This window comes from Pecten maximus, chromosome 10 (assembly GCF_902652985.1).
Source record: "Pecten maximus chromosome 10, xPecMax1.1, whole genome shotgun sequence".
Lineage (NCBI taxonomy): Eukaryota > Metazoa > Mollusca > Bivalvia > Pectinida > Pectinidae > Pecten > Pecten maximus.
Genome location: NC_047024.1, coordinates 39,912,836 through 39,937,614, shown reverse-complemented (window position 1 = coordinate 39,937,614; position 24,779 = coordinate 39,912,836). Strand labels below are relative to the sequence as shown.

The 24,779-nt window shown below is 35.9% G+C and overlaps 1 protein-coding gene across 1 annotated transcript; it reads right to left on the bottom strand.

Annotated features, from left to right (window-relative positions):
• Positions 1-1,419: 1,419 nt before the first annotated feature.
• Positions 1,420-21,880, bottom strand: LOC117336512 (glutathione hydrolase 1 proenzyme-like). Its single transcript, XM_033897121.1, has 13 exons — positions 21,727-21,880; positions 21,091-21,321; positions 20,523-20,620; positions 19,181-19,297; positions 17,831-18,035; positions 17,424-17,584; positions 16,919-17,065; positions 14,660-14,802; positions 14,097-14,287; positions 13,010-13,079; positions 8,419-8,560; positions 7,253-7,366; positions 1,420-1,813 (listed from the first exon to the last, which is right to left on the bottom strand). Exons 1-12 carry the CDS (start codon positions 21,741-21,743, stop codon positions 7,326-7,328), a joined length of 1,563 nt encoding a protein of 520 aa, XP_033753012.1. The 5' UTR covers positions 21,744-21,880; the 3' UTR covers positions 1,420-1,813; positions 7,253-7,325.
• Between the last annotated feature and the right edge of the window lie 2,899 nt (positions 21,881-24,779).

Sequence of the window (24,779 nt, the reverse complement as noted above, 5' to 3'; positions counted from 1 at the left end):
CCATGTACCCCAAACACACAAAGACACACCCGAACCTCAACCCCCTCCAACCCAACCCTTAATCCCCGCAAAAAATATAATAATCCGAGCGGAAAGAGAAATATTGGTAAGAAGTATTCTAATGGAAGCAGCAGACATCAATGAAGAAAAACCGGTCTCGGAGAAATCTTTCTTGTATGTAAACTGTAAGTCGCTTATTACCATGACACGATCTTTGGCATAAATTTGTCTTAAAAAATTGTAATTATTTTTTTTTTTTTTTCATTTTTTTTTTTTTTTTTTTTTTTAATTGATTTTACTGTTTTTCTGTTTTTTGTTTTTTGTTTGGGGGGGGGGGGGGGGGGGGGGGAGGGGGGGGGGTTATTTTTTTTTATTATTATTTCTTATATTGTTTCTTCAGTTTGTGTTTTTGTGCCACGTGCCGGGTCGGCTGAAGGTCTGGATAGATAGTCAAAAGCAATCCTAGTCTACCCAACGTTACGTCGCTTTTGCGTTTCTGAATGCTAGGTAAATTGTAACGGTTGTTTCGTTGTTTCGTCGCTCTGGTGATTCGGTAATACGTCATCGTAGCCGCGGTGTTCGGTATTACATTTTTCTGATGATCCATCGTCATATTACTCCGGCGGCTCGCTATGACGTCATCTTGGCGTTTCGTTCATTAAATAACAACTTGTTGGCCGCATAATTCGCCAACATTGCTTTCCGCACTATTGCAAGGCACCACTGACGGATATTGATTACGTTACCATGGTAAATAAAAGGAATTTACATGAAATATGATCACATCCTTGTTCCTTTCTGTCATTCAAAATATTGCAAAATACATTGATTACTTTTAATGGAAATATTCCATTACCGTTTAGAGGTGATTTATAAACCGAGACACATGCTGTATGTATATATATATATATATATATATAATGTCTGTTTACTGGATTTCAATCCAAGGTCCTCGGAAAGGGCGCCGTATAATTCATTTAGGCTTAAGGGTCTTAGACTAAAAATAGATCCGAGCGGAAAGAGAAAACATTGGTAACAAGTATTCTAATGGAAGCAGTAGACGTCAATGAAGAAAAAATGGTCTCCGAGAAATCTTTCTTGTATACTGACGTCGCGTATTACCATGACATTGGTGTTTGGCATAGCTATGTCTAAAAAAACACTTTTATTTAGTTTTTTATTCCATCATACAACCAACGGTCAGATTTATTGACTGGCGTTTCAATATTCGTTTACGTAAAATTATCGATAAATATCCTAATTCTAAAATGTTAAATATCATTCCTCTCTCAAATAAAAGAATAATATATAAAAAAAAACCACACACACACACACACGCACACTCTGTGACAGTATGAAATAAAATATACATATATAATCTGATGCACATCCGTCGAGTAGTATAGTAAATATTCTCTCTAATTATTTAAAAAAAAAAACATTTTCTGAAAGCAAAATACATCAACTGTATGTCCAGTATATATACAGGTATCGATTGAGGCATACAATAAGCTTCCCCGAGTATGCGATTGGGCAAAATCTAGATGTACATCATGTAAGAAAAGCAAAAATATAATAATCTGCATAATTAGTCAATACTAATTACTGATTAATAATCAATATCTAATTACAAAGTCACTTCAATCTCCTCTGTTAAGAATTTCGCTTTTCCTGATATTTTTCTTTCGTCTGAAAATGCAGTTATCTCCCCTGTTCTAGGATTTCTTGCGATGGCCTGGATAACGGCCATATATTCTCCCCTATACTCCTTTACCGTATGGCCATACCGCGCCGCCAGATCCTTCATGATGTCCTGTGTAAAAAAAAGGAATTACCAATAATAGGGAAAATCAAAACTAAACCAAATATCTTAATCATACGAAAGCCGATGGGGACCATTTTCGTAGAAGAATTTTTTTTCGCGTTATAACGCGAAATTTTCACGTAATAACGCGAAAGTTTCGCGATATAACGCGTTAGTTTCGTGTAATAACGCGTTAGTTTCGCGTAATAACGCGAAAAAAAAATTATTTACTTCTACGAAAATGGTCCCAACCGGCTTTAACCGATCAAACCATGGCGATACACAATTAAATATCGATTTACCTTGAAATCCTTGAAATATTCAAGGAGAACAGGTAAATTGGGTGTAGCAATATGTCTCCTAGTGGCTCCCTGCTAAAAATAGTAACAATGACCTTGACCTTGACCAAAAACCCTGAAACTTGTCCGAGATATCATGGTCTTTTAAAATTGTCTGATTTTTTTGTTACCCCAACAAGCTGTCGGCTGTGTCCGGCATACCAGAAAGTGATGTCCCTCCCCCGTTTCACGGTAGGGAGCTAATAACATGTTCTGTTTCTTATTAAACGAGGTCAAATCAAGGTCAAGTCCACTATTGCAACCAAAACATATGACTTCACACCGAACAAGAAAATTTCAAATTAAAATCACGATGTTGAGCGTAAAATGTCCCGTTTTTTCATCAACCTTCCTCCCTTGAAACCGCGCGATGCTATTTTTTGTCGATAAAGCCTGGATTATCTTTTTTTCATTGATTAACTTTTTTTCTACGCAGCTGTTAACAACATTACGGAGACAATACGGACTGATTGAAGGTACACTTTACTGGTAATGAAATATGTAGGTTCCGTGGAAGAGGATAATTTGGGAACAATACTACGATACCACATCTGGTCCCCAAAAATCTGAAATTTGATTTACAAAGAACAATAATGAAAAATGAACAATTAAAAATGGAATGTAATTTTTTTTTTTCCACAATTCAAATTTTGGTATTCATTTGTGACAAGAATGGGTCACAGAGACAAGCCGCCAATGTCTGCAATATATCTATATTATTTCCTTTATCAACTGGTTTCTGTGATCATACAGTGGGTTAAAGCAGGTCATTCCTGACAAAAATTGCCATTGTACAGGATGCATAGCATTCTATTACAACACTACGAATACTGTTAGAAATGAATGTTAAAACATGAACAAAATCGGAACATAGAGATGCTACATCTAGAAAGTGAAAATAGAGCTCAGTAAACAAATAAACAAACAGAAGTTCATGGGAGCGCATTATCGGTTATGATACAGACGGAAGTGTTTGTTCTGGTGCCTGTCACTTTAAACTTGTCATGTTGTTTCCTCTACTCCACATGTGGTACCCGACATGTTGTTTCCTCTACTCCACATGTGGTACCCGACATGTTGTTTCCTCTACTCCACATGTAGTACCCGTCATGTTGTTTCCTCTACTCCACATGTGGTTCCCGACATGTTGTTTCCTCTACTCCACATGTGGTACCCGACATGTTGTTTCCTCTACTCCACATGTGGAACCCGCCATGTTGTTTCCTCTACTCCACATGTGGAACCGGACATGTTGTTTCCTCTACTCCACATGTGGTACCCGCCATGTTGTTTCCTCTACTCAACATATGGAACCCGACATGTTGTTTCCTCTACTCCACATGTGGTACCTGAAATATTGTTTCCTCTACTCCACATGTGGTACCCGACATGTTGTTTCCTCTACTCCACATGTGGTGCCCGAAATGTTGTTTCCTCTACTCCACATGTGGTACCCGACATGTTGTTTCTTCTACTCCACATGTGGTACCCAACATGTTGTTACACTACTCCACATGTGGTACCCGACATGTTGTTTCCTCTACTCCACATGTGGTACCCGACATGTTGTTTCCTCTACTCCACATGTGGTACCCGACATGTTGTTTCCTCTACTCCACATGTGTTACCTGACAGGTTGTTACTCTACTCCACATGTGGTACCCGACATGTTGTTTCCTCTACTCCACATGTTGTACCCAACATGTTGTTACTCTACTCCACATGTGGTACCCGACATGTTGTTTCCTCTACTCCACATGTGGTACCCGACATGTTGTTTCCTCTACTCCACATGTGGAACCCGACATGTTGTTTCCTCTACTCCACATGTGGTACCCGACATGTTGTTTCCTCTCCTCCACATGTGGTATCCGACATGTTGTTTCCTCTACTCCACATGTGGTACCCAACATGTTGTTACTCTACTCCACATGTGGCACCCGACATGTTGTATCCTCTACTCCACATGTGGTACCCGCCATGTTGCTTTCCTCTTCTCCACATGTGGTACCCGACATGTTATTTCTTCCACTCAACATGTGGTATCCGCCAAATTGTTACCTCTGCTCCACATGTGGTACCCGACATGGTGTTAACTCTACTCCACATGTGGTACCCGCCATGTTGTTACTCTACTCCACATGTGGTGCCCGTCATGTTGTTTCCTCTACTCCACATGTGGTATCCCGCCATGTTGTTTCCTCTACTCCACATGTGGTACCCGAAATGTTGTTTCCTCTACTCCACATTTGGTACCCGAAATGTTGTTTCCTCTACTCCACATGTGGAACCCGACATGTTGTTTCCTCTACTCTACATGTGGTACCCGAAATGTCGTTTCCTCTGCTCCACATGTGGTTCCTGAAATGTTGTTTCCTCTACTCCACATGTGGTACCCGACATGTTGTTTCCTCTACTCCACATATGGTGCCCGAAATGTTGTTTCCTCTACTCCACATGTTGTACCCGACATGTTGTTTCCTCTTCTCCACATGTGGTGCCCGAAATGTTGTTTCCTCGACTACACATGTGGTACCCGACATGTTGTTACTCTACTCCAGATGTGGTACCCGACATGTTGTTTCCTCTACTCCACATGTGTTACCTGACAGGTTGTTACTCTACTCCACATGTGGTACCCGACATGTTGTTTCATCTACTCCACATGTGGTACCCAACATGTTGTTACTCTACTCCACATGTGGTATCCGACATGTTGTTTCCTCTACTCCACATGTGGTACCCGACATGTTGTTTCCTCTACTCCACATATGGTACCCGACATGTTGTTTCCTCTCCTCCACATGTGGTATCCGCCATATTGTTAACTCTACTCCACATGTGGTACCCGCCTTGTTGTTTCATATCCTCCACATGTGGTACCCGACATGTTGTTACCTTTACCCCACATGTGGATCCCACAATTTTGTTATCTCTACTCCACTTGTACGTAAAGCACATGAATTACAATACATGACACAATGATACATATGTACTAGGAGGGGGGGGGGGGGGGGGGGCAGCTTATGATAATGGCGGTAGTAGATCGGAGTTTTCTAAGGAGGGAAATCCTGAATACATATTTTATTGATAAACGACTGAATTGTCAAACAATACGTCTCCTTCGAAGTGAAGCTATTTTGTTGTACTAAAACATCAATGATTTATCAGTTATATAAACGTACGACTTGCTTGTCACTGTGAAAGTGTTAAACAAATATTACTCGTCCGACCATACTTTTAAATTTCCAATAATCCAACATCTTGTTAACTCATTTCATTCTACGCGAAAAACTCAGTCAGTTGCCAAGTATACAACGCGCGCGCTTGATTTACTTTACCCATATATAATAGAGCCGTAGAAATCCGTCAATGATGCAGAAACTACTTTTTAAAGTCTATATTAAGATACATTATTTAGTTTCTTCCTTGTCAGCCACTGTAATCAATTCTGCTATTCGTTATTGTTCTAATATTATAAATATCCCTTTGTTTCTCTGGCGTCTCGTTAAGCTAAGAATCCCTAGGGTAATGGTCTGTATGTACAGAGAGTAGGTTTTAAAGTGAAAAAAGCTTTTAAAACGACATACATTGTATTTATAACTGGTAATTGCAAATTTCCCTCAGATCGATTTATTGATAGCATCTTATTAGATAAATATTTTGACGCACAGGAAAAGATAATTCAATACTTTGTAGCATTGACGGAAATCCGTAAAAACTATCTTAACGTTCCAAGCCTGCTCGATTCGAGTTCAGCGGAGATTGAATGTTTGACAGGAATTCTTGGCAGGCGTTTTGCTTTTCCTTGCAGTTAGCAGGGAAGATAAACTGCTACACCTTTTCAGCTGTCTCGTTTTTGCAAAATATTTCAATTTTAAGTCACTATAGATTTTAGCTAAAGACTTTTCTTATTAGATTTAATCATTTGATGCTTTTAATTTACGGGTTTTTTTTTTCGTTTTTTTTTTTCGTTTTTTTTTTACCAAAACCTACACAATGGATTATCGTAAAATTTACAGAAGTAGGAATGTCAATCTAAGGATTATAAAAGGCACACTCGATAATGCAAATTCTAATTGGGAGTTTGATACATTAGAGCGAATACAACTATCTACATTATATAGCTACACATTTTATCATTCTGGGACTCGTTTAAAAAACGCTGAGGCTTTAAATTATCTAGGAGGCCCGAGAGAGCGATGGGCAACTGAAATATCAAAATTATGATGGATATGTGTACTAGTCAAGTAATTAAATATAAAAAAAGTTTCCGATGTCGGATTTGGAAAGAACGTCAAGCACATAGCTATTTGTGTATACTCTGTATCGTACCATTATACACATCAGTAGAGGGACTTTTGTACTATTCCTTATATATCACAATAAACCTGCATGTTGGGCGTGAAAATTTAGCTACTGTCATTGCAAGATTCGAATGAGGCGACTAAATTTGGGATTTTATCTTTTCTTCTCTTTCTTTTTCCTAATATCTCCCTTGGAACGCCCATATTTTTTTTTTACTTTTAGTTGAGTATTCGCATCTGCGAGGAAAACTCCGAGTTCTAATTATTCCCTGGTCGAGATATACCTCTAAATTCTGTTTTTTTTATCCCTGCATAACGTTCAGTCGATTGAATTCGGACTACTGGTTCTCAAGCTGTCATTAAAATTTGACCAGGTGGAGTGTCCTGCTGGGTGTTTTCGTCAGTATGCTTCAGTGAGACAGCACTATAAACTTTGGATCAGATCCGCATTATCACTAGGAGACAAACAAGGACAAAATGTACCAACATTTCTTAAAACACATCAGTCAGACCACCTCACGCATGAAGCTAGCACATAACACGTATGAGTCCTTCAACAGGTCGGAGAAATCAATACATATGAAAGTAAACACACAATCACGTGACAATCGTGTACCCATAATGCAATATTACAATCCAACCAATCATATGAAGGAGGTTGAGGCACGTGAGCCGTTTTAAGGGATATCACTGTCTGCTTCCATATATAAATGTAGTGATTTCTCTGACATCTTAAAGGACCACAGCTGTTCATAGGAAGACACCAAACAAAACTAAAATGTACTATGAAGAGTTAATCTGACCTGTGGGAAACCTTTCTCGTATTCAACAGTATCTGTTTTTATACGATGAAAGAACCTCTTTCGCCTTACAGCCTCATCGACACTGTCCTTCAGATAGAGTAGGAAAGCGGAAACCTGCCAACGGAAAATAATACATATCACTTATTGGTTTGTATAAAAAGATATTTGAAGAAAATAAATATGTCCTTATAGAAATTGTTTTTTTGTTTTTGTTTTTTGTTTTTTGTTTGTTTTTTTTTTTGTTTTTGTTTTTTTGTATATTTGTATTTATTCTGTGTCAATATTGAAAGAAATGAATGCATGGTAAGTTCAATACACAATATGAGGGTTTGTGTACTGCGAAAAACATGTAAGCTGTTCAATGTAAATTAATGGTACGATAGAGTAGCACCATACAGATGTTTTGCCATCGTAGGACTCATCAGTGATGCTAAGGGCCTTAAATGCAAACAGATTTTAAAATGACATATAGTTTTCTTTGATATGGTATAAAAAAATGTATATTGAAACGTTTGTAGCCTACTCAGCACTTGTATGTAAAAGAACCAGCGAGCTTCCTTAGTAAACATGTAAACGATACTTAATTCAAACCCAACATCGCAAAAGCGAGGGGCAAAGCATGAACTAAATTTAGAAAGAAATCAGGAAATACTTAGCCAACTCTAATCGTCCGTTCCTTTATCGAGTTCGACCATTTGTACCGGTACAGATCTGCTGTACTCATAACGGAACGCGATGTAACAGCACAACCGAATCGGTTCTCGTGAATCGTATTTTAAGCGTACCATTTGAATCCAAGATGGCGGTATTATGATTCTTCATTTGTCATGAACGAATACCGTTTCTTACAAACGAGAATGGGACTGCCTTTTGTGAGTTTTCTTTCCTTTTAATCATATATGACAATATTTGACGGAACTATTCAGGTATTGATTTCACATCCGTTGCGTTGTCAAAAAGGAAAATGTTTTTTTTTTTATATATGAAGCGAGCGATAGCCGCCATCTTGGGAACTCGCTTGATATTAAATTGCGTTCCATTAGAATATATCGTACCTATCTGGTACAACTGGTAAGAACCCAATAAAGGAATGCACGTTAATATGCAGCTCTGATTTAGACATGATGTTGATATGATTTAGTCAAATATAATGTATGATATTTTACCTCCATTACGGCAGGCGTGATGGTGGCGCCACCTGCTACCACCGACTATTACTTGTACCTCCCCGGATTTGTCCACAAATATGGCGGGAACCATCGACGACAGAGGCCGCTTACCTGGCTCGACAAAATTACGAGGGTTGGTCTGGAAGAGTCCAAATTGAATATCAATTTTAAAGGAACAAGTTTTGTTGTTGTTGAATTGATATGTAATAAATATAATTGAATTAAATTAAGTCAATGACAATGAGAGACAAAAATGTCTAATTAGCAAAAAATAAATTAACGTTTACAAATCATATACCATCACAAAAATGAAAGCTAAACTAAGTCGGGAAAGACACCAACAGACTCTCGCACATCTATGACCAGGTGTTAAACAAAGCATAGCCGATTCGACTACAGTACGTCACACCATCTCTTTCTGATTCTTTTTTATTTTTACCATCTCGTCCCACTGTTTTCGAAGTTGGTGTCAATAGGATCATGGAAAAGACGAAACATCCTTCAGAGTAAATCTAATCTTTTACCATCTCGGACACTACATAAGACAGTGCTTTACATTGGTCATCAGTCTGATGAAGGTGACAGTGTGGTCATCGAACATCACACTCATATATATCATATTGGTTGTGTCATATAACTTCTATCATTTTGACTTTACCAACCTAAGAAAATATTCCAGAACACCAACAAAAAGTGTGTGCAGAATACATCTATATATTTTATATAGGGTTTTCTAATAAATAAAATCATTAACCCTAATAAAAAATCAATTATATCAGATGCATTGTTAGTTAACGAACTAAAAATTAACCAACAAAATAATAAGATGATATATACAAAGATAAATCTTATTGTTACATGTTTTAGGAGTCTAAATGTATATGAGTATACATCTATCTATAAACATTATGGATATATGTACTTGGTTACAGGAACATGTGGACCCAGGTAGAATGGAGCCTGATAGGACTCCAGGTAAACTTGGAGTGCACTTGGAGTGCACTTCAAGTTTACCTGGAGTCCAAACGGAGTGTACTCCGAATCCAAACGGAGTGCACTTTGTGTAACCTTTAGTCTACACTCAACTGTACATAGAGAAATACAAAATGAAAGTCATGATGGGCGTATCCATCAAAACACCAAACACTAGAGCTATTCGTATCCAAGAAACTAGTTCATCTGCTTAACACTTTCAGAGAAATGCTTAATATCCTAGCAATTCCTGAACAACAACATGGCACCTTTATCTGAAAACAAATCGTTCGTTAGTCGATAATTACTGACATGTTTGTGCCGTGAGAGATGTCAACTGTCTCCAGGACACCAGCCGACAAGTCACCAAGGCGGCGCCTAGCTTCAGCAAAGTCTTTTGACACCATATCGCTCTCAACGCTATTGCTTTTGTCCATAGGTTAGCGAACCTCAATGTCAATGACTTTATATGCAAATAGTCTACGAGATTTCCGTCGTTAAAGACACAATGCTTAGTAGTAGCAACAGTGTTAATATGTTTTCACTTAGAACTACACTTGGATGGTCTGATGGTGCTGTTGGGACAAATACACACATAGCATACCCCCTTCCTTTGAGTGACCGGGATTGGATTCAATGATCTGACGTAAAAAGATCCATGAATGGGATCATCGGTCGACCATTTTTATTTTCTGTGTATCCCCAATTTAAGTGTGACCCCGCGCGCGATTCCACACGTGTCAACAAGCGTGATTAGTACATTTAAACGTTTATGAAACTTGCTTCGGAAAAGTTAAAAAATAAATAATAATTTACCTCATTTTTCGGTCATTCTTAGAATTTATTTTATTTTGTTTACATATTTCATCCTTTTGTAATGCATAAGATCTATATTTAGGTCAGTTATTTTCGGCATAGCCGTATACTATTCTTTTGGCCCCGGATATGACGCGACAGGTGGCATTACTGGTCAAGATGAAGTATGTGTTTGGTCAATGTAGCGGTAAATGCAAAATGCAGATATGCAGTTAAAAACGAAACAAAGTTAAGATTGAATGTGAAAGCAGAATAAGTGAATGTATCTTTTCAAATGACACATTAATAAAATTATATTCCTGATACAAATACGGTCCTATATCACCAAAAATGATCCAAACTGATAGATATATATTTTTATCCGTGCTGAAACGCATTAGTTTGTTAATTTATTTCAACAGCAGTTTTACATTATAATAACAAGCATTAAAACTATGCCGTTTATCTTTTTTGAAGATACATCATATGTAGTTCTCGATGTTCACAGCAAATTCCAGCGTCACCGTGCAATAACAACATTCACGTTCTAGCATCACTTGTTCAAGTATTGGTATGGCATTACGGAAGTGGCTTTAGAAATGCAATGTGTAGTTCAGTTGTAAGGTGGTAATTGATGTCTTCGTATCAAACAAGTATTCAATAGTCTTTTGCACAAGCATGCAATAGTTGTGTTCACTGCACCAGGTTTAAGATTTCGTATGACTAGGTCACTAGTCAAACTTCGTCCAGTTCTCGCTAAACTTAATAAAGAAATCCATTTGATGGGATAGGCTAACAATTTTGAAATGTTAGTGATAAAAGAAATAAAGGTGAATTTTTTGTTTGCTATTTGTAGTCTATCAGAGTATAGAATTTGAAAATATCTTGTTCCTTATTCGATAGGAAGCTGATATTGTGACATGTACAGTAGTAACCATGGCGACCGCCATATGTGTATAATTTTGTGCTTGATATATAAATATATAATTTTGTTTTTAATATTTCAATTTTGTTTACCGGTATTCTAACAAGCCATACCAAAACGGGACTATGGTCAACCTGCTCTTATTCTGAGGTTATTTTCTGGCTTAGATCTAAATACACCAAAAGACGCTTATTCTTCAGAAACATATGGTTTTTAGTGTCATTGTGTTAAAATGTATCAATACAAATTTACTGATCATAAACATACGAGTGAACATCACATTAGAATAGCAACTTGGTCATAAACACAGCCATATAATAAAAGTGTGCCATAAAGCTCGTTTACAGTTCATTTTAATGATTTTGATTGCAACGATACAGCGCGTGCCGTTATTCTATTTCTGGTTCCGTGAAGCGATACCAAGTACTGTCTGTAGTGAAGAAGGCTTTAGATCGACTGATCAGAATTGTAATGCAATACCACTATATCATGTTTAAATGGTGTCATGTTCTAGAACATGTACCGATAAGAATCGAAACAGGTCTAACTGAAATGAATTTCAAGTTTGACACCGTGATCAGATAAGCTAAATGCATATGTACTATTATCATGCTTCTCACATGAAAATCGTCAGATATATACAAACGTGAAGAAGGACGGTCTCGAATCGCTGACGCATTACCTAAATATAGATTCGGTAATATCATAACACGATTCAAAATTATCTTTTAGTATTTTAACTCTTTAGCATGTAACGGCGTAAAAGACACAGCAAATCCCAAAAAGATTGAGGCATTTCTATCAAATAGTCAATTAAAACATGCTTTTTAAATATAATGGGACTTTGGTGCATCATTGTTGTTTTTGTTTAAACTCCTATTAACAGCCAGGGTCATTTAAGGACGTGCCAGGTTTTGGAGGTGGAGGAAAGCCGGAGTGCCCGGGGAAAAACAACCGGCCTACGGCCAGTACCTGGCAAATGCCCCACGTAGGTTTCGAACTCGCAACCCAGAGGTGGAGGGCTAGTGATAAAGTGTCGGGACACCTTTACCATTCGGCCACCGCGGCCCCCGCAACAAGTTCACCATAGATCAGTTATTATACTTTGAAGTATAACGGTCTGATCACATGACACCTACTTGAATTAATATAATATGCTGATCAGTAATACAATGCTGTTCGCGTTAAATCTATATCAAACTTATGTTAAGGGAATATCCGGCATACCGCTACACGAAGCTCGATGATATAAAGCGGTTTTCATTAAAAAGGCAATAGGTTAAAACATATCTACCTAAAGCTTTCACAGATATGATGAACGGTTTATATTTAAAATATATCGTGTAAGAAATTAGTTTTACAATTCTTAGTGTGCTATTGCAATCCCACAAGTGTACTATGTACTGTGCAAATATATATATATACATGATAATATATACAAGATCGTCATACAACATTTCATTTTATTACATACTGCGTTTCATTTTCCTAAACTATACTCACAAGTGATATTTTGAACTATTGCACGGCTTAAATGACTATTACAAGGTCACGTGCGAACTATTGAACACCTGTGGCATTTTGGAGGTCGGCCACGTGCGAACTATTGAACACTGGTGGCGTTTCGGAATTTAGTCCTACCCTTTCAAGCGTCAAAGTCACTCAGATGCAAACATTGCCAGACGACAGTCATGGTGACTTCTAGGCCTACAGAAAAGTCGAGATTTCAGTGATTATAATTGTGTTTTAGTGATTATGTAATAAAACACGTATATCATGGGTGCCTGTGCAATAGTCCAGAATATTTGACCCTCGGTACTGGTAACCAACCGATGTTCTATTGCACGAGGCCTGACTTCTCATCCTTGATATATTTGTATAATATAAATATCTTACCTTAGAAAAATCGGACATTTCGTTATTCCAAATTATTCCAGTAGATTCGGATAAAATTCCTGATCCAAAACTGTAATAAAAGAAGGAATATGTTGCATATCAGTTTGAAAGATATATGTATGAAATTGATTTAGTTATTTCAAATGTCCCTGGCGGGTCTGTAGTGGGTAGTAATAGAGATGTTGGCTGTGGTAACTAGAAATGAGAACATCGTCTATGGTGATTAGAAATAGGGACATGGCTTGTGTTGGCTAGGAACTGTGACTATTTTTGGTGATGTGATTATTGTCGGCTTGAATAACGACATCTACGCAATCCAGTAGACCCTAATCAAATAGTTTACATATATGACCTTGGTAGGCTTACATTGTACAATTGGCATGGTATCGTTCGAAATTCTCTTAGGATTCAATACATTTTTAGCTTTCTCTAACGAATAGATGCTTCTCAATATGCTCAACATTTCACTTTAGATGCATCAGGTAATTTGGTTTTAAATCTATTTTTAGATTAATGCTTCATAAAGCAAAAGGAATGCTGTTTTGTTTTTTCGGCATAACCGTATAATATTCTTTTGGCCCCGAATATGACGCGACAGGTGGCGTTACTGGTCAAGATGAAGTATGTGATTGGTCAATGTAGCGGCAAATGCAAAATGCAGACAGGCAGTTTAAAACGAAACAAAGTTAAGATTGAATGCAAGCTGGAGTTATCTTTTCAAATGACACAAAAGTAAACTTATATCCTGAATGATTCAAACTGATATAATTTTGTTATCCGTGCTGACACGCATTATGTTTGTTAATTTATTTCACCAGCAGTTTTAACCATCAGCATTAAAACTATGCCGTTTATCTTTTTTAAAGAAATTTCTTGTTTGTTTGTTTGTTTTTGTTTTTTGTTTAGTTTTTATTTATTTGGTTTTGTTTTGTTTTTTAAATTGTTTTTGTTTGGTTTCTTTTTCTACAGAATATGATTTATTCATTTCTCCTTTTCAGACCATCTCGTCTTCAGGACATGTTTAACTACAGTACAAGCTACAAAGCTTAATTTTCCACCAGAATGTCATAAGATATCAATTACTTACTAATAATTGATGCTACTTGTCACAGAAACAGCACTTCCGTCCGGAGCTAGAACTGACACATGCACAGTACCGTGGTCTTTCGGCTGGTAAGTTTTATTGGTGTAATACGACCACTCGTGTGTTCTGCGCATGTCCAGTTTTTCCTTCCTCAGAAACGATGCGTACGAATCAGAAATCATTCTATCAACAACCTAAAATGTAGACGAAGAGTGTTTAGGAATTTTGTATTTGTGTAAAAAGACATCAGATTTGAAAACCAGTCCTGTGTATGTTGGAGATCCATACGGATCAGAGGATTAGACACAAGAGAATATTGTCTTGAGGTCACATTTATTAGGATAATAAACTGTGATTCTGTTTAAAAGTTCATAAATAATGTGATTTGCGTGTCTCATTAGTCACTTTTGTGTTTGTCATGAAAATAAAATATTATAATTTTTTCGAACTGGATTAATTAGAGTACGGTGAATTGGTTCCGGAAAGTATCTAATAACACAGATTATCAAAAACGCATCTTAAAAAATAAAAAAATATGAGGAAACTGTCATGACAAACTGTGGTACCTGCTTCACGTCTGGCACAAAAGCCGGGTCAGCCAGCTGCCATCTATCGCCATACGCTAGCTTCGTGGCTTCCACCAAAGCATGGAAAGTAGCAGAGCGCTTGTTAGGTGTAGCCATGTCGGATTTCCCAAGATGAAGCACTCCTGTTTAATAAAAACATGTTCCTAGCTTTTAGTTTAGTGAAGTGAAAATACAACTTTCAACTGACAAGAGTAGGTGCAGTGTTGTAAATACTGGAAGGAAACTTGTTGACCGCATACATGATTGGTTTCCTGAAGATATTGTATCAAAACAAAAAACGTTTAAAGGGACATTTCTTCCTTTGAATTAGGTTTAGGTCGTCAAAATTAAACTTACTGGTGAAATACGTATTTTTTCCAAATAGTAAAAGCTATAATCTTTACATTAATAAGGCAGTTTTACTCTCAAGATAAACTAAACTTCTTCGAGTATTAAGTCCTGAAAATTCTTAACTCGACCCGAAGTATCGCTAATTACTTCAAAGACATACAGTATTTGTATATTATCAGACTTTTTCTTGTACATTTCGGCGTTAATTTCACAACACGTAGGCGCAGACATTCATATTATCATCGTTCAGACATAGATTTCATCAATAGAAATTGTGCATGTTTCTGATGGCCGAATGAAGGTATGCCCCTTTAAAATTTTAATGAATAATGATACTGGTTCAGTACGCCAAAATACGAGGGTTAACGGACTCCTCACAGCCGAACAGCCAGGATCATATGAACGTCTAGAGAACGATATCAAAACAGAGACAGACATACAGGGTAATGAGGAAAGAAAGGAAAGATTGAAATATTTCAGATTCCAAGTGTTGCAATTTGGACAATTTTGGTAAAAATTAAATTCTATTTTTTATTCTTATGTGATCTTAAGACTATTTTTATTCGTCTTCCGTTTAGAAACTTCAAAATTATGAAATAGTAGACAACAGCTAAGCAATGTAGTATTATATCAATATGGGGCTGAATGCGGCAGTGTGATATGACCAAAATCAGACACCATACAAACCCCCAAAAATACCAACCCCCCAAAAAATACCCACCCCCAAAAATACCAACCCAAAAATTACCACCCCAAAAATACCAACCCTCAAAATAACAACCCCCAAAATTGCCAACCCCAAAAATACCAACCCAAAAATTACCACCCCAAAAATTACCACCCCAAAAATACCAACACCAAAAATACCAACCCCCCAAAATACCAACCCAAAAAATACCAACCCCAAAATACCAACCCACAAATAGCCATCCCCCAAAATACCAACCCCAAAAAGTAAACGAAAACATTTTACGTCAAAAGGAAAATTGGTTCCTTTAGCATTTAGGCACTCGTAGTGGAATCTCTTTGCCAGCCAAGTATGCATTGTTCATACAATATTGTAACTGAAATTTATTGTAGAACGGTAACCATTTGTCTTTAGTGGGTTTATATTTTTATACTCGCTACTGTCTGATTGAGCTATGTTCATTCATTCCATCCATTGTACAAATGTACTAAAAAGTTCAAATGGTATAGACGATGCAAAATTCATGCGTCCTTACTTTTTATTTTCAGTGTACAAATCGACAGCACTCGGTCTTTCATAATTACATATGACCTTGAGATACAAATGTAGTATTTCATACAATTTTTATCGAATCCTGAGCATACAGCCTTACGGTATAACTAACTGTTAAGGGGAGGCAACTCAATCTCAGCGAAAGTATACGATATGTGTAAGGTGCATTTCTACTGTAGATTAAAATGTTCTCGTTAAAATGAGGACAGATATATGCAACATATTAAACAATACCTTATAAACGTTTCACAACACAATATGGCACAAAACTCATACAACCTGGAAAGTGCTGAAGTGATGTAGTCATGTTAACGACAATGGTTTTCTTGTGAACAGGAGACATCAACTTTCAAATTTGAGAGTTATAATCTGATAATCTTCACCATTGTCTTGTCAAGCAGTTTTGATACATATGTTCATGTGATCATCTGTGATTTGTCATATTTAGTCAATAATCCATGTCATATATTTATATTCTGGAAGTTAACAGATTATGACAATAATAATTTATATTCAAATTAACAAAACAACACTGACGTAAGAAAAAACTAAATAAAATAAAGTATTCAAACTTAAATCTCGCACGGATATAATCCTGTAATTCAAAACGAGGTTAGCTTGCCGTGTTCAACTGTTCCCATGACGACGAAGTTTTAAAGATAACGTACCTTTCAGTATATTTAAGATGAGACCTAAAACTGGTCCACCGCTAGGGGCACCCATGGTTAGCAACGTGACGTCACCAAGATCTACGGCAATACCATCTTCCACAATCGGGGTATACTCCGCGAGGTCTTTTTTCGTCATAACACCACCTACAAGATATTTGAATTTCACATTCTTTATATATGTAGCAGTTATTACTCATGATTAAATAAAAGGACATATTTCCTAATTACAATGGAATAAAAAGACAAAAACACTAGTTTTATTTGATTTTGAAAATCCGTCTCGCATTTCGCTGTTATACACTACAATCAAGCTATTAATTGTGATGACATTTGGAACTAGGAATCTATTTCTCTTCGTTCCACTCTTCCATTACCACTGACGTAATCATCGATAGTTTCTAAACCGAGGCTTGATCACGTGAACATTCTACGCCAATCAGCGATAAGCTTGACAGTCGATAGGGCAGAGAGTGTAGTTAAGTTTCATCACATCGTGTCAAACCTTTTTCTTGAATTTCTCGAATAATTGTATCGGCTATCGGCCCTTCATATAAGTAGGACGGTCCATTTTCAGCGATCCCTCTCAGGGTCCGGGCCAGACGTGGGTTCTTGATGATGGCTCCTTCGGGTGCTATTTGTCCAGTGTCGTCACAATATATCTTACTAAAACGAGTTGACAAAATTATTATTTATGAAATTTGAATAATAAATATGAATCTCTCAAATTTTCTTTTAAGTCACATCGTGATATGCACGATCGTTTAATGACATGCTTCTTCCGAATAAAAATAATTATCGGACATATTGTATCAACATTCAAAACATTGTCTTTTTGACATTGATATTTCCCACAAAATATTCAAAACGACGTTTTGCCAAAACTTAGCATTTGTAAACGAAACACTTTACCAGAACTCCGTGTTGTTAGCGAAATCCATGTTGAATTTCTGCTTGAGGACCCTAAATGCTCTGTGAACAGGTTGGGAGAGGTAGTGGCCGTTCTCAGCCAGATTTATAGTAGGTTGAAAAAGGTCCGCCCACGGCAGTCGTCCATAACTCTTATGGGCTTCCCAATATCCACGGATTTCCCCGGGTACTCCTATCGACAGGACTTCTGTTGTTGGACAGATAAGATATAACTAACTAGGACAAATAAGCTTGTTCTTTGTGGTTAAATAAATGAATAAATAAATAAATAATGAATAAATAATGAATAAATAATGAATAAATAATAATAAATAATAATAATAGATAATAAATAAATAAATATAAATAAAGAAATGAAACCAGTATGCAGGTCGAAGCAAGGCCGACAACTGCAGCTGAAATACTACAAAGAAAACACCTCTAGGAGTTGTGAGTAATTGGCGTTTTTATTACATTAAAATATTTAGATAATGTGTTTAAAAGTGTTTGTCTCTACAGTAAATTTGCAGCCACTTTTATCTAAGCAAACACTATACAAATTCCTTGTACAAACCTGTAAATTAACAAACTTACATTATTTTTCCATTGTCGCACTAACGCATACACGTAAATTTTTAATTTGACAACGTTTCACCAATTTTTTGTCAAAATATCACGGTATCATACAAACAAACACTTATTTACACAAGGAACTTGTTTGCATGTCAATTCAGGCCAAATTCAGGTCAATTTGACATGAAAAGAACAATTTAGTCAATTCATGTCAAGAAATTGAGCTAAATCTGTCCTGAAATTGGCTTCAATTTGACTTTCATTTGCCTTTTAACTAAAAAAAAAAAAAAACGAAATATTTTCCAGTTACAGTAATTTCCTTGTAGAAAAAATATATTTGTTTGTAATTTCAGTAGCATGCTTATGTTGGACCGAATTTGTTCTATGGGTGTAGCTTTGATTCCACAACGAAAGTATAACCTTTTTGAATCTCTATTGAAGGAGCTGTTGATGTGCATATATTGACACGAATTTAGTGAAACGTTGTCTACACGGATATAATGTCATGAAACAAATTTGGTCTGAAAAAAAATACATGAAATTGACACGTGTTCTTTCTGGGTTTCACATTGACAAAAAATCATCTCAAATTCATGTCAAGAAATTTACCTGAAATTGACCAAGAACTGACATAATTATTTTCATGGTAAAAGTCATTGAAATTGACCTGAAATTGACCTGATATTGACATAATTTCTTCACGTTAAAAGTCTCTTAGTACCTCGGTGAAACCACAAGTCTTAAATCCTAATCGTCCAGATTAAATATCACTATACTTACTGCTGTTCACACTCCTTTGTGTATTTAGACTATATGTGAGCGCTGAGGGAGCTGTTTCTCTGGCGTTTATTGTCCTGGTCTGTCTAGTTTTGGAATCGTAGATGGCGAAGAAGCTTCCTTTTATAACAGAGTACAGTGTTAGTTTCGTCACAGAAGAAATATGCCAAATTTTACACACTTGAAATATCTCTACTTTTACAGTTATTTTTTTAATTCTTGGATGAAAGCAGGGACATGCATAGATGTATGTACGTCCCTGATTAAAGACAATATTTTTACCATTTAAGGCAAATTACAGAAAAAAATTTGAAACGGAAGTCATTTTATATTTAGATTTTATTCGGGCGCCATATTTTTGTTGCACTATGGGAACAGAGGATGAGAACTGCTTGTCATTACAGCAAATCTACCATTTGATGCATTCGGATCATCCTCGGACTGGCTATACCTCAACTGAGGAGTTCCGGATGCCATTTGATGTACATTGTAATGTATAATGTACATCAGATGACTTCGGGTATTTCCGGTTTTAATCGGTCACACTTCAAATCGACTTGTAATCTATCTTATGAAACACCACTGTATGGATTAGATATTACGAGATGTTCTCAAATTTCATCTCTCGAGTCTGAGCTTTGTGATTTATCAAATGGAAGTTTCGGCGTGCCATATATAGCGCTTTGATATGTCGTAATGTCGTTTTCCGTCTTCAGTTATTCAATTTGTTCAATTTGGACTTAATTTTAGATATAAATGCCATAGGTTCAGTTCCATCCCCATTCGACCCTCACCCATTTCAGCGCCATAACTCATACTGCGGTGTTTTCATTTGCATCAGCCATTCAAACCTTGTATTATCAAAATATTGCTTGCTGGATTTTGATTTTAAGCCTGATTTGAAATTCAATATGACTATCAACGACTATTCCCCGTATCAAACACAGCTGTTTTCTTCTCCCGGAGTGCACATACATGTACCTTAAAACGTTTATAAATCGCTATTTCCACCAACAATATCCCGTAATATTGGTCAATTCCGTTTTTATCAAGCTGCAAGTATGTACGTAATTTCGTGATTCAGAATTATTACATATCTTTGGATATGTTCAAAATATGCAAGTTAATTACTTTCTGAACTCTTAGTACTTAAAAATAGCATATTTTTATGTTAATAAAGAAATTGGATATATCTTTTAAAATCTTATCTCCCGCTCAAGTTGCGTAAGTTAAGGACACCAAACACAACATTTGACTATTTTGGATATGGAGACTTGGTCAAGATTTGGTGTCTCATTTTGTTTATTTAGTGGTGTGTAACCTGCTGAATAATGTTCTTGATTACCTCCCCCTATCCCCATACTATGTGCTGACATCAGCCCGTCACAGAGAAGTGCAGCAATTGCGGCGTCAACTGCAGACCCGTTTCTCGCCAACATGTCTCTGAAATAAATCACACACATACTTAATGACTCGAATTTCTTATATAATGAATATTTACCCTAAAACAGCGTGATATATTATGACGTCATACACATACTCAATTATACGTTAGCTGTTAAACTAACCAGTGGTTTCTTTGTTATGTATCGAATGGGTCTACTACCTAAATCCAAGGGTTCTCAGCTGTTTACCTTTGTACAATGTGTACAGCCAACGTATTGTTTCTTTCTCTTAGAGGATAATCAACATCAACATGTTCACGTTCAACTACATGTACACGTAAATATTTGTAAATGTATTTTTCAAATAAACGGTGCCATACATTTGGTTATGTTTTAAACACTTTCAAAAACAGAAACCTATATAAAGGTAAAAGGACAATTGATTATCAGCATCTTGATGTTGTTGCCCTTCTACGAAAAGACACAGTCGTTGCGTTTAAATCTTCCTTATTGGTCTTTCCTACATACCGTCCGATTTCTGAACACGTCTCATGGTCACTGACAACTGCGCCAACAGCAATCGTGATCTTTCGGACGTTTGCCGTGTGTCCATCACTCCGTTGGTGAGAAAGTACAATTCCAAGCGTCAAAGCAACGGTGTAGATGACAACAAAGGTCAGACAAAGTCCGACAATTAGTACTGGACGTTTTGTAACCCATGAACCATTCCTTCGATTTCTAGATTGATTTGGAATGAAACTTAAATGAAAAAAATATATATATATATTATTTGATTTTTGAATGAAATCACAATTTTAACTTGTACATGCATGATGGTTATATAAAAAAATGATATACAACTTTATCATGGGTGTCTGTGCAATAGTCCAGAATATTTGACACGAGGTACGTGTAATCGACCGAGGTTCTATTGCACGAGGCCGAAGGCCTGGTAATCGACCGCTGTTCTATTGCACAAGGCCTTCAAAGTCAATCAATCACTGATTATGTAAGAAAATAAGATATGTCTCTATGACAAACACACAACAGGTAATGACATACATTTTTATGTGTGAATATAATTTAGAATCATTGATTGCGTCCTCGGATTATGTTTAAATGTTGATAAGTAATAGATAAATAATTTAATCATTTAATACTTACTCATCCTCCTGTCCCATAGTTGTCACGTAAGTTTCTTGAAGAAGTTGAAAATGTTATCACGTAATTTGTCCCTTGACCAGACGAAGATGTTACCACTTAAGTTCCATTGACCACACGAAATGAAGACAACCCGTCCGAGTCGTACAAAAGGGATATATCAAAGTTCACCCAGATTGTAAAGTCAAAGACATGTCCCCAAGGACAAATTTGTGTGAATTAATTCATTATGAATGAGACTGTCCGTGTCGATACAAATTTAAATCTATGCGTTACCCTTATAAAGCTAATTTATTCATAAACACGAGATTATCCCCCACGCCTTGTGATGTTACATATGAGACGGTATCAAAGTAAAGTATAGTATAGTTTATTTAACTTGAAGCCTTACGGCTCATAAGTATAACATAGAAGCATCAACATACACATATATACAATACGTAACTAATTGTTATAGAGGATGAACAAAACAGTAGGCGTAACTGGTGAAAAGCATCCGCAAACATTGATTTTAACAACAAAAGCACAATTTGTCAGAGTAGTCAGTGGGTGGACAAAACAATAAACATAACTGGAGACGAGTACCTTAAGTCATAATTAAAAAGTAAATAATACAGTTTATAAGAGTAGATAGATAGTAGTTACCAAACAATAGGTATAACTAATATAAGTATATACTTTGTGAGAATAATTAGATGATGAACAAACAATATATATAAATAGATATAAATAGAGATAAGTAACTAACATCGTTAATTCAACACTAAATACAAAGTGTACATAATTTAGATGAATAGTTAGGGTATGAACAAAAAATAGGTATAGTTGGAGACCAGGCTGACGTTGGAAGTTTTAGGGTTTGTTTTCAATTCTCAGCCGCTAGTGACGATTGAAGAAAGTCGACTCAAACTTGTAGCTTTACAGGGAAATTTAGATTCTTGATTTTGGTAAATTTGTGAGCCTTCAAATTAGGTTGATATTGGTAAAAGATTGATTGTCAAAAATGACGTGTTTGAAAGTATACAAAATTTTTGAAATTTGTTTTTCACATGATTTTATTAGCTATATGACAAATATAATATTTCATTGAATCTATATTCATGCTGTATTATTTAAACTTCTTTTTTAAATGGTTTTATAAATCTCAACAGATAGCAGGTATTATATCAAAACGGCTATACATACGGAAGAGCATTAGGGCCATGAAGCAAAAAAAATAAATTCATTTTTTCGTGTTAATAACTCGAAATTTCGAGATAATAACTCGAAATTTCGACTTAATAACTCGAAATTTCGACTTAATAACTCGAAATTTCGACTTACTAACTCGAAATTTCGACTTAATAACTCGAAATTTCGACTTAGTAACTCGAAATTTCGAGATAATAACTCGAAATTTCGACTTACTAACTCGAAATTTTGAGATAATAACTCGAAATTTCGAGATAATAACTCGAAATTTCGACTTACTAACTCGAAATTTCGAGATAATAACTCGAAATTTCGACTTAATAACTCGAAATTTCGAGATAATAACTCGAAATTTCGACTTAATAACTCGAAATTTCGAGATAATAACTCGAAATTTCGAGATAATAACTCGAAATTTCGAGATAATAATTTTAGTTATGGAGATTGGTAATGCACTAGATTTAGTGAAAAAACATGTTTCTCTTAATGTCACTACTGTAAATATCATGTTTTTGTCTGACAAATAGGACATGATATTAAGAGGAATGCACTGTATGTTTATGTATAAATGTGAAAAATATAAATTCAACATGACAACTGTTGTGTTTTGTTAACGTTTTCAGGCCTAACGGCCATCTTCAGGCGATTCATTTATTCAACGTCTAGGTTACCACATTATGACGTGTATATGCAGGTACATGTGTGACCATCTTTAAACTTTTATGAAGTTTTAAGCAGAATTGTTAAATTCATTTAATCAAAGTCTTCGATAGCATCTGTACTTGTAATTCCGTGATTTGTCTAAGACTGAAAACATAGATGAAAGGCCCCTCCTTATAGTCATTATTACCTCCACTATCAATTTACTATAAGCCTTCTTAGTTCTTGGCCCCTTTTAAGTGGCCTCCCACATACATATATACACACAAGAATGGGAAATCAACTTCATCTTCTCTATCAGTTTAGGTCAGGATGATTTATAGCCAATTCGTCTTAATAACCAAAAGTAAAATTAGTTTGCTTTCGTGAGATCCCCCTTTAAGTGAATATGATAGATTGTGTTGAATATACTTATGATTAACATAGAAACACAAATGATGAATGAAGACACTAAATCTAGTGCATTACCAATCTCCATAACTAAAATTATTATCTCGAAATTTGGAGTTATTAAGTCGAAATTTCGAGTTATTATCTCGAAATTTCGAGTTATTAAGTCGAAATTTCGAGTTATTATCTCGAGTTACTAAGTCGAAATTTCGAGTTATTATCTCGAAATTTCGAGTTATTAAGTCGAAATTTTGAGTAATTATCTCGAAATTTCGAGTTACTAAGTCGAAATTTCGAGTTATTATCTCGAAATTTCGAGTTACTAAGTCGAAATTTCGAGTTATTATCTCGAAATTTTGAGTTATTAAGTCGAAATTTCGAGTTATTATCTCGAAATTTCGAGTTCTTATCTCGAAATTTCGAGTTACTAAGTCGAAATTTCGAGTTATTATCTCGAAATTTCGAGTTACTAAGTCGAAATTTCGAGTTATTATCTCGAAATTTCGAGTTATTAAGTCGAAATTTCGAGTTATTATCTCGAAATTTCGAGTTATTATCTCGAAATTTCGACTTAGTAAGTCGAAATTTCGAGTTATTATCTCGAAATTTTGAGTTATTAAGTCGAAATTTCGAGTTATTATCTCGAAATTTCGAGTTAGTAAGTCGAAATTTCGAGTTATTATCTCGAAATTTCGAGTTAGTAAGTCGAAATTTCGAGTTATTATCTCGAAATTTCGAGTTATTAACACGAAAAAATGAATTTATTTTTTTTGCTTCATGGCCCTAATGCTCTTCCGTATATACATGATCTACTA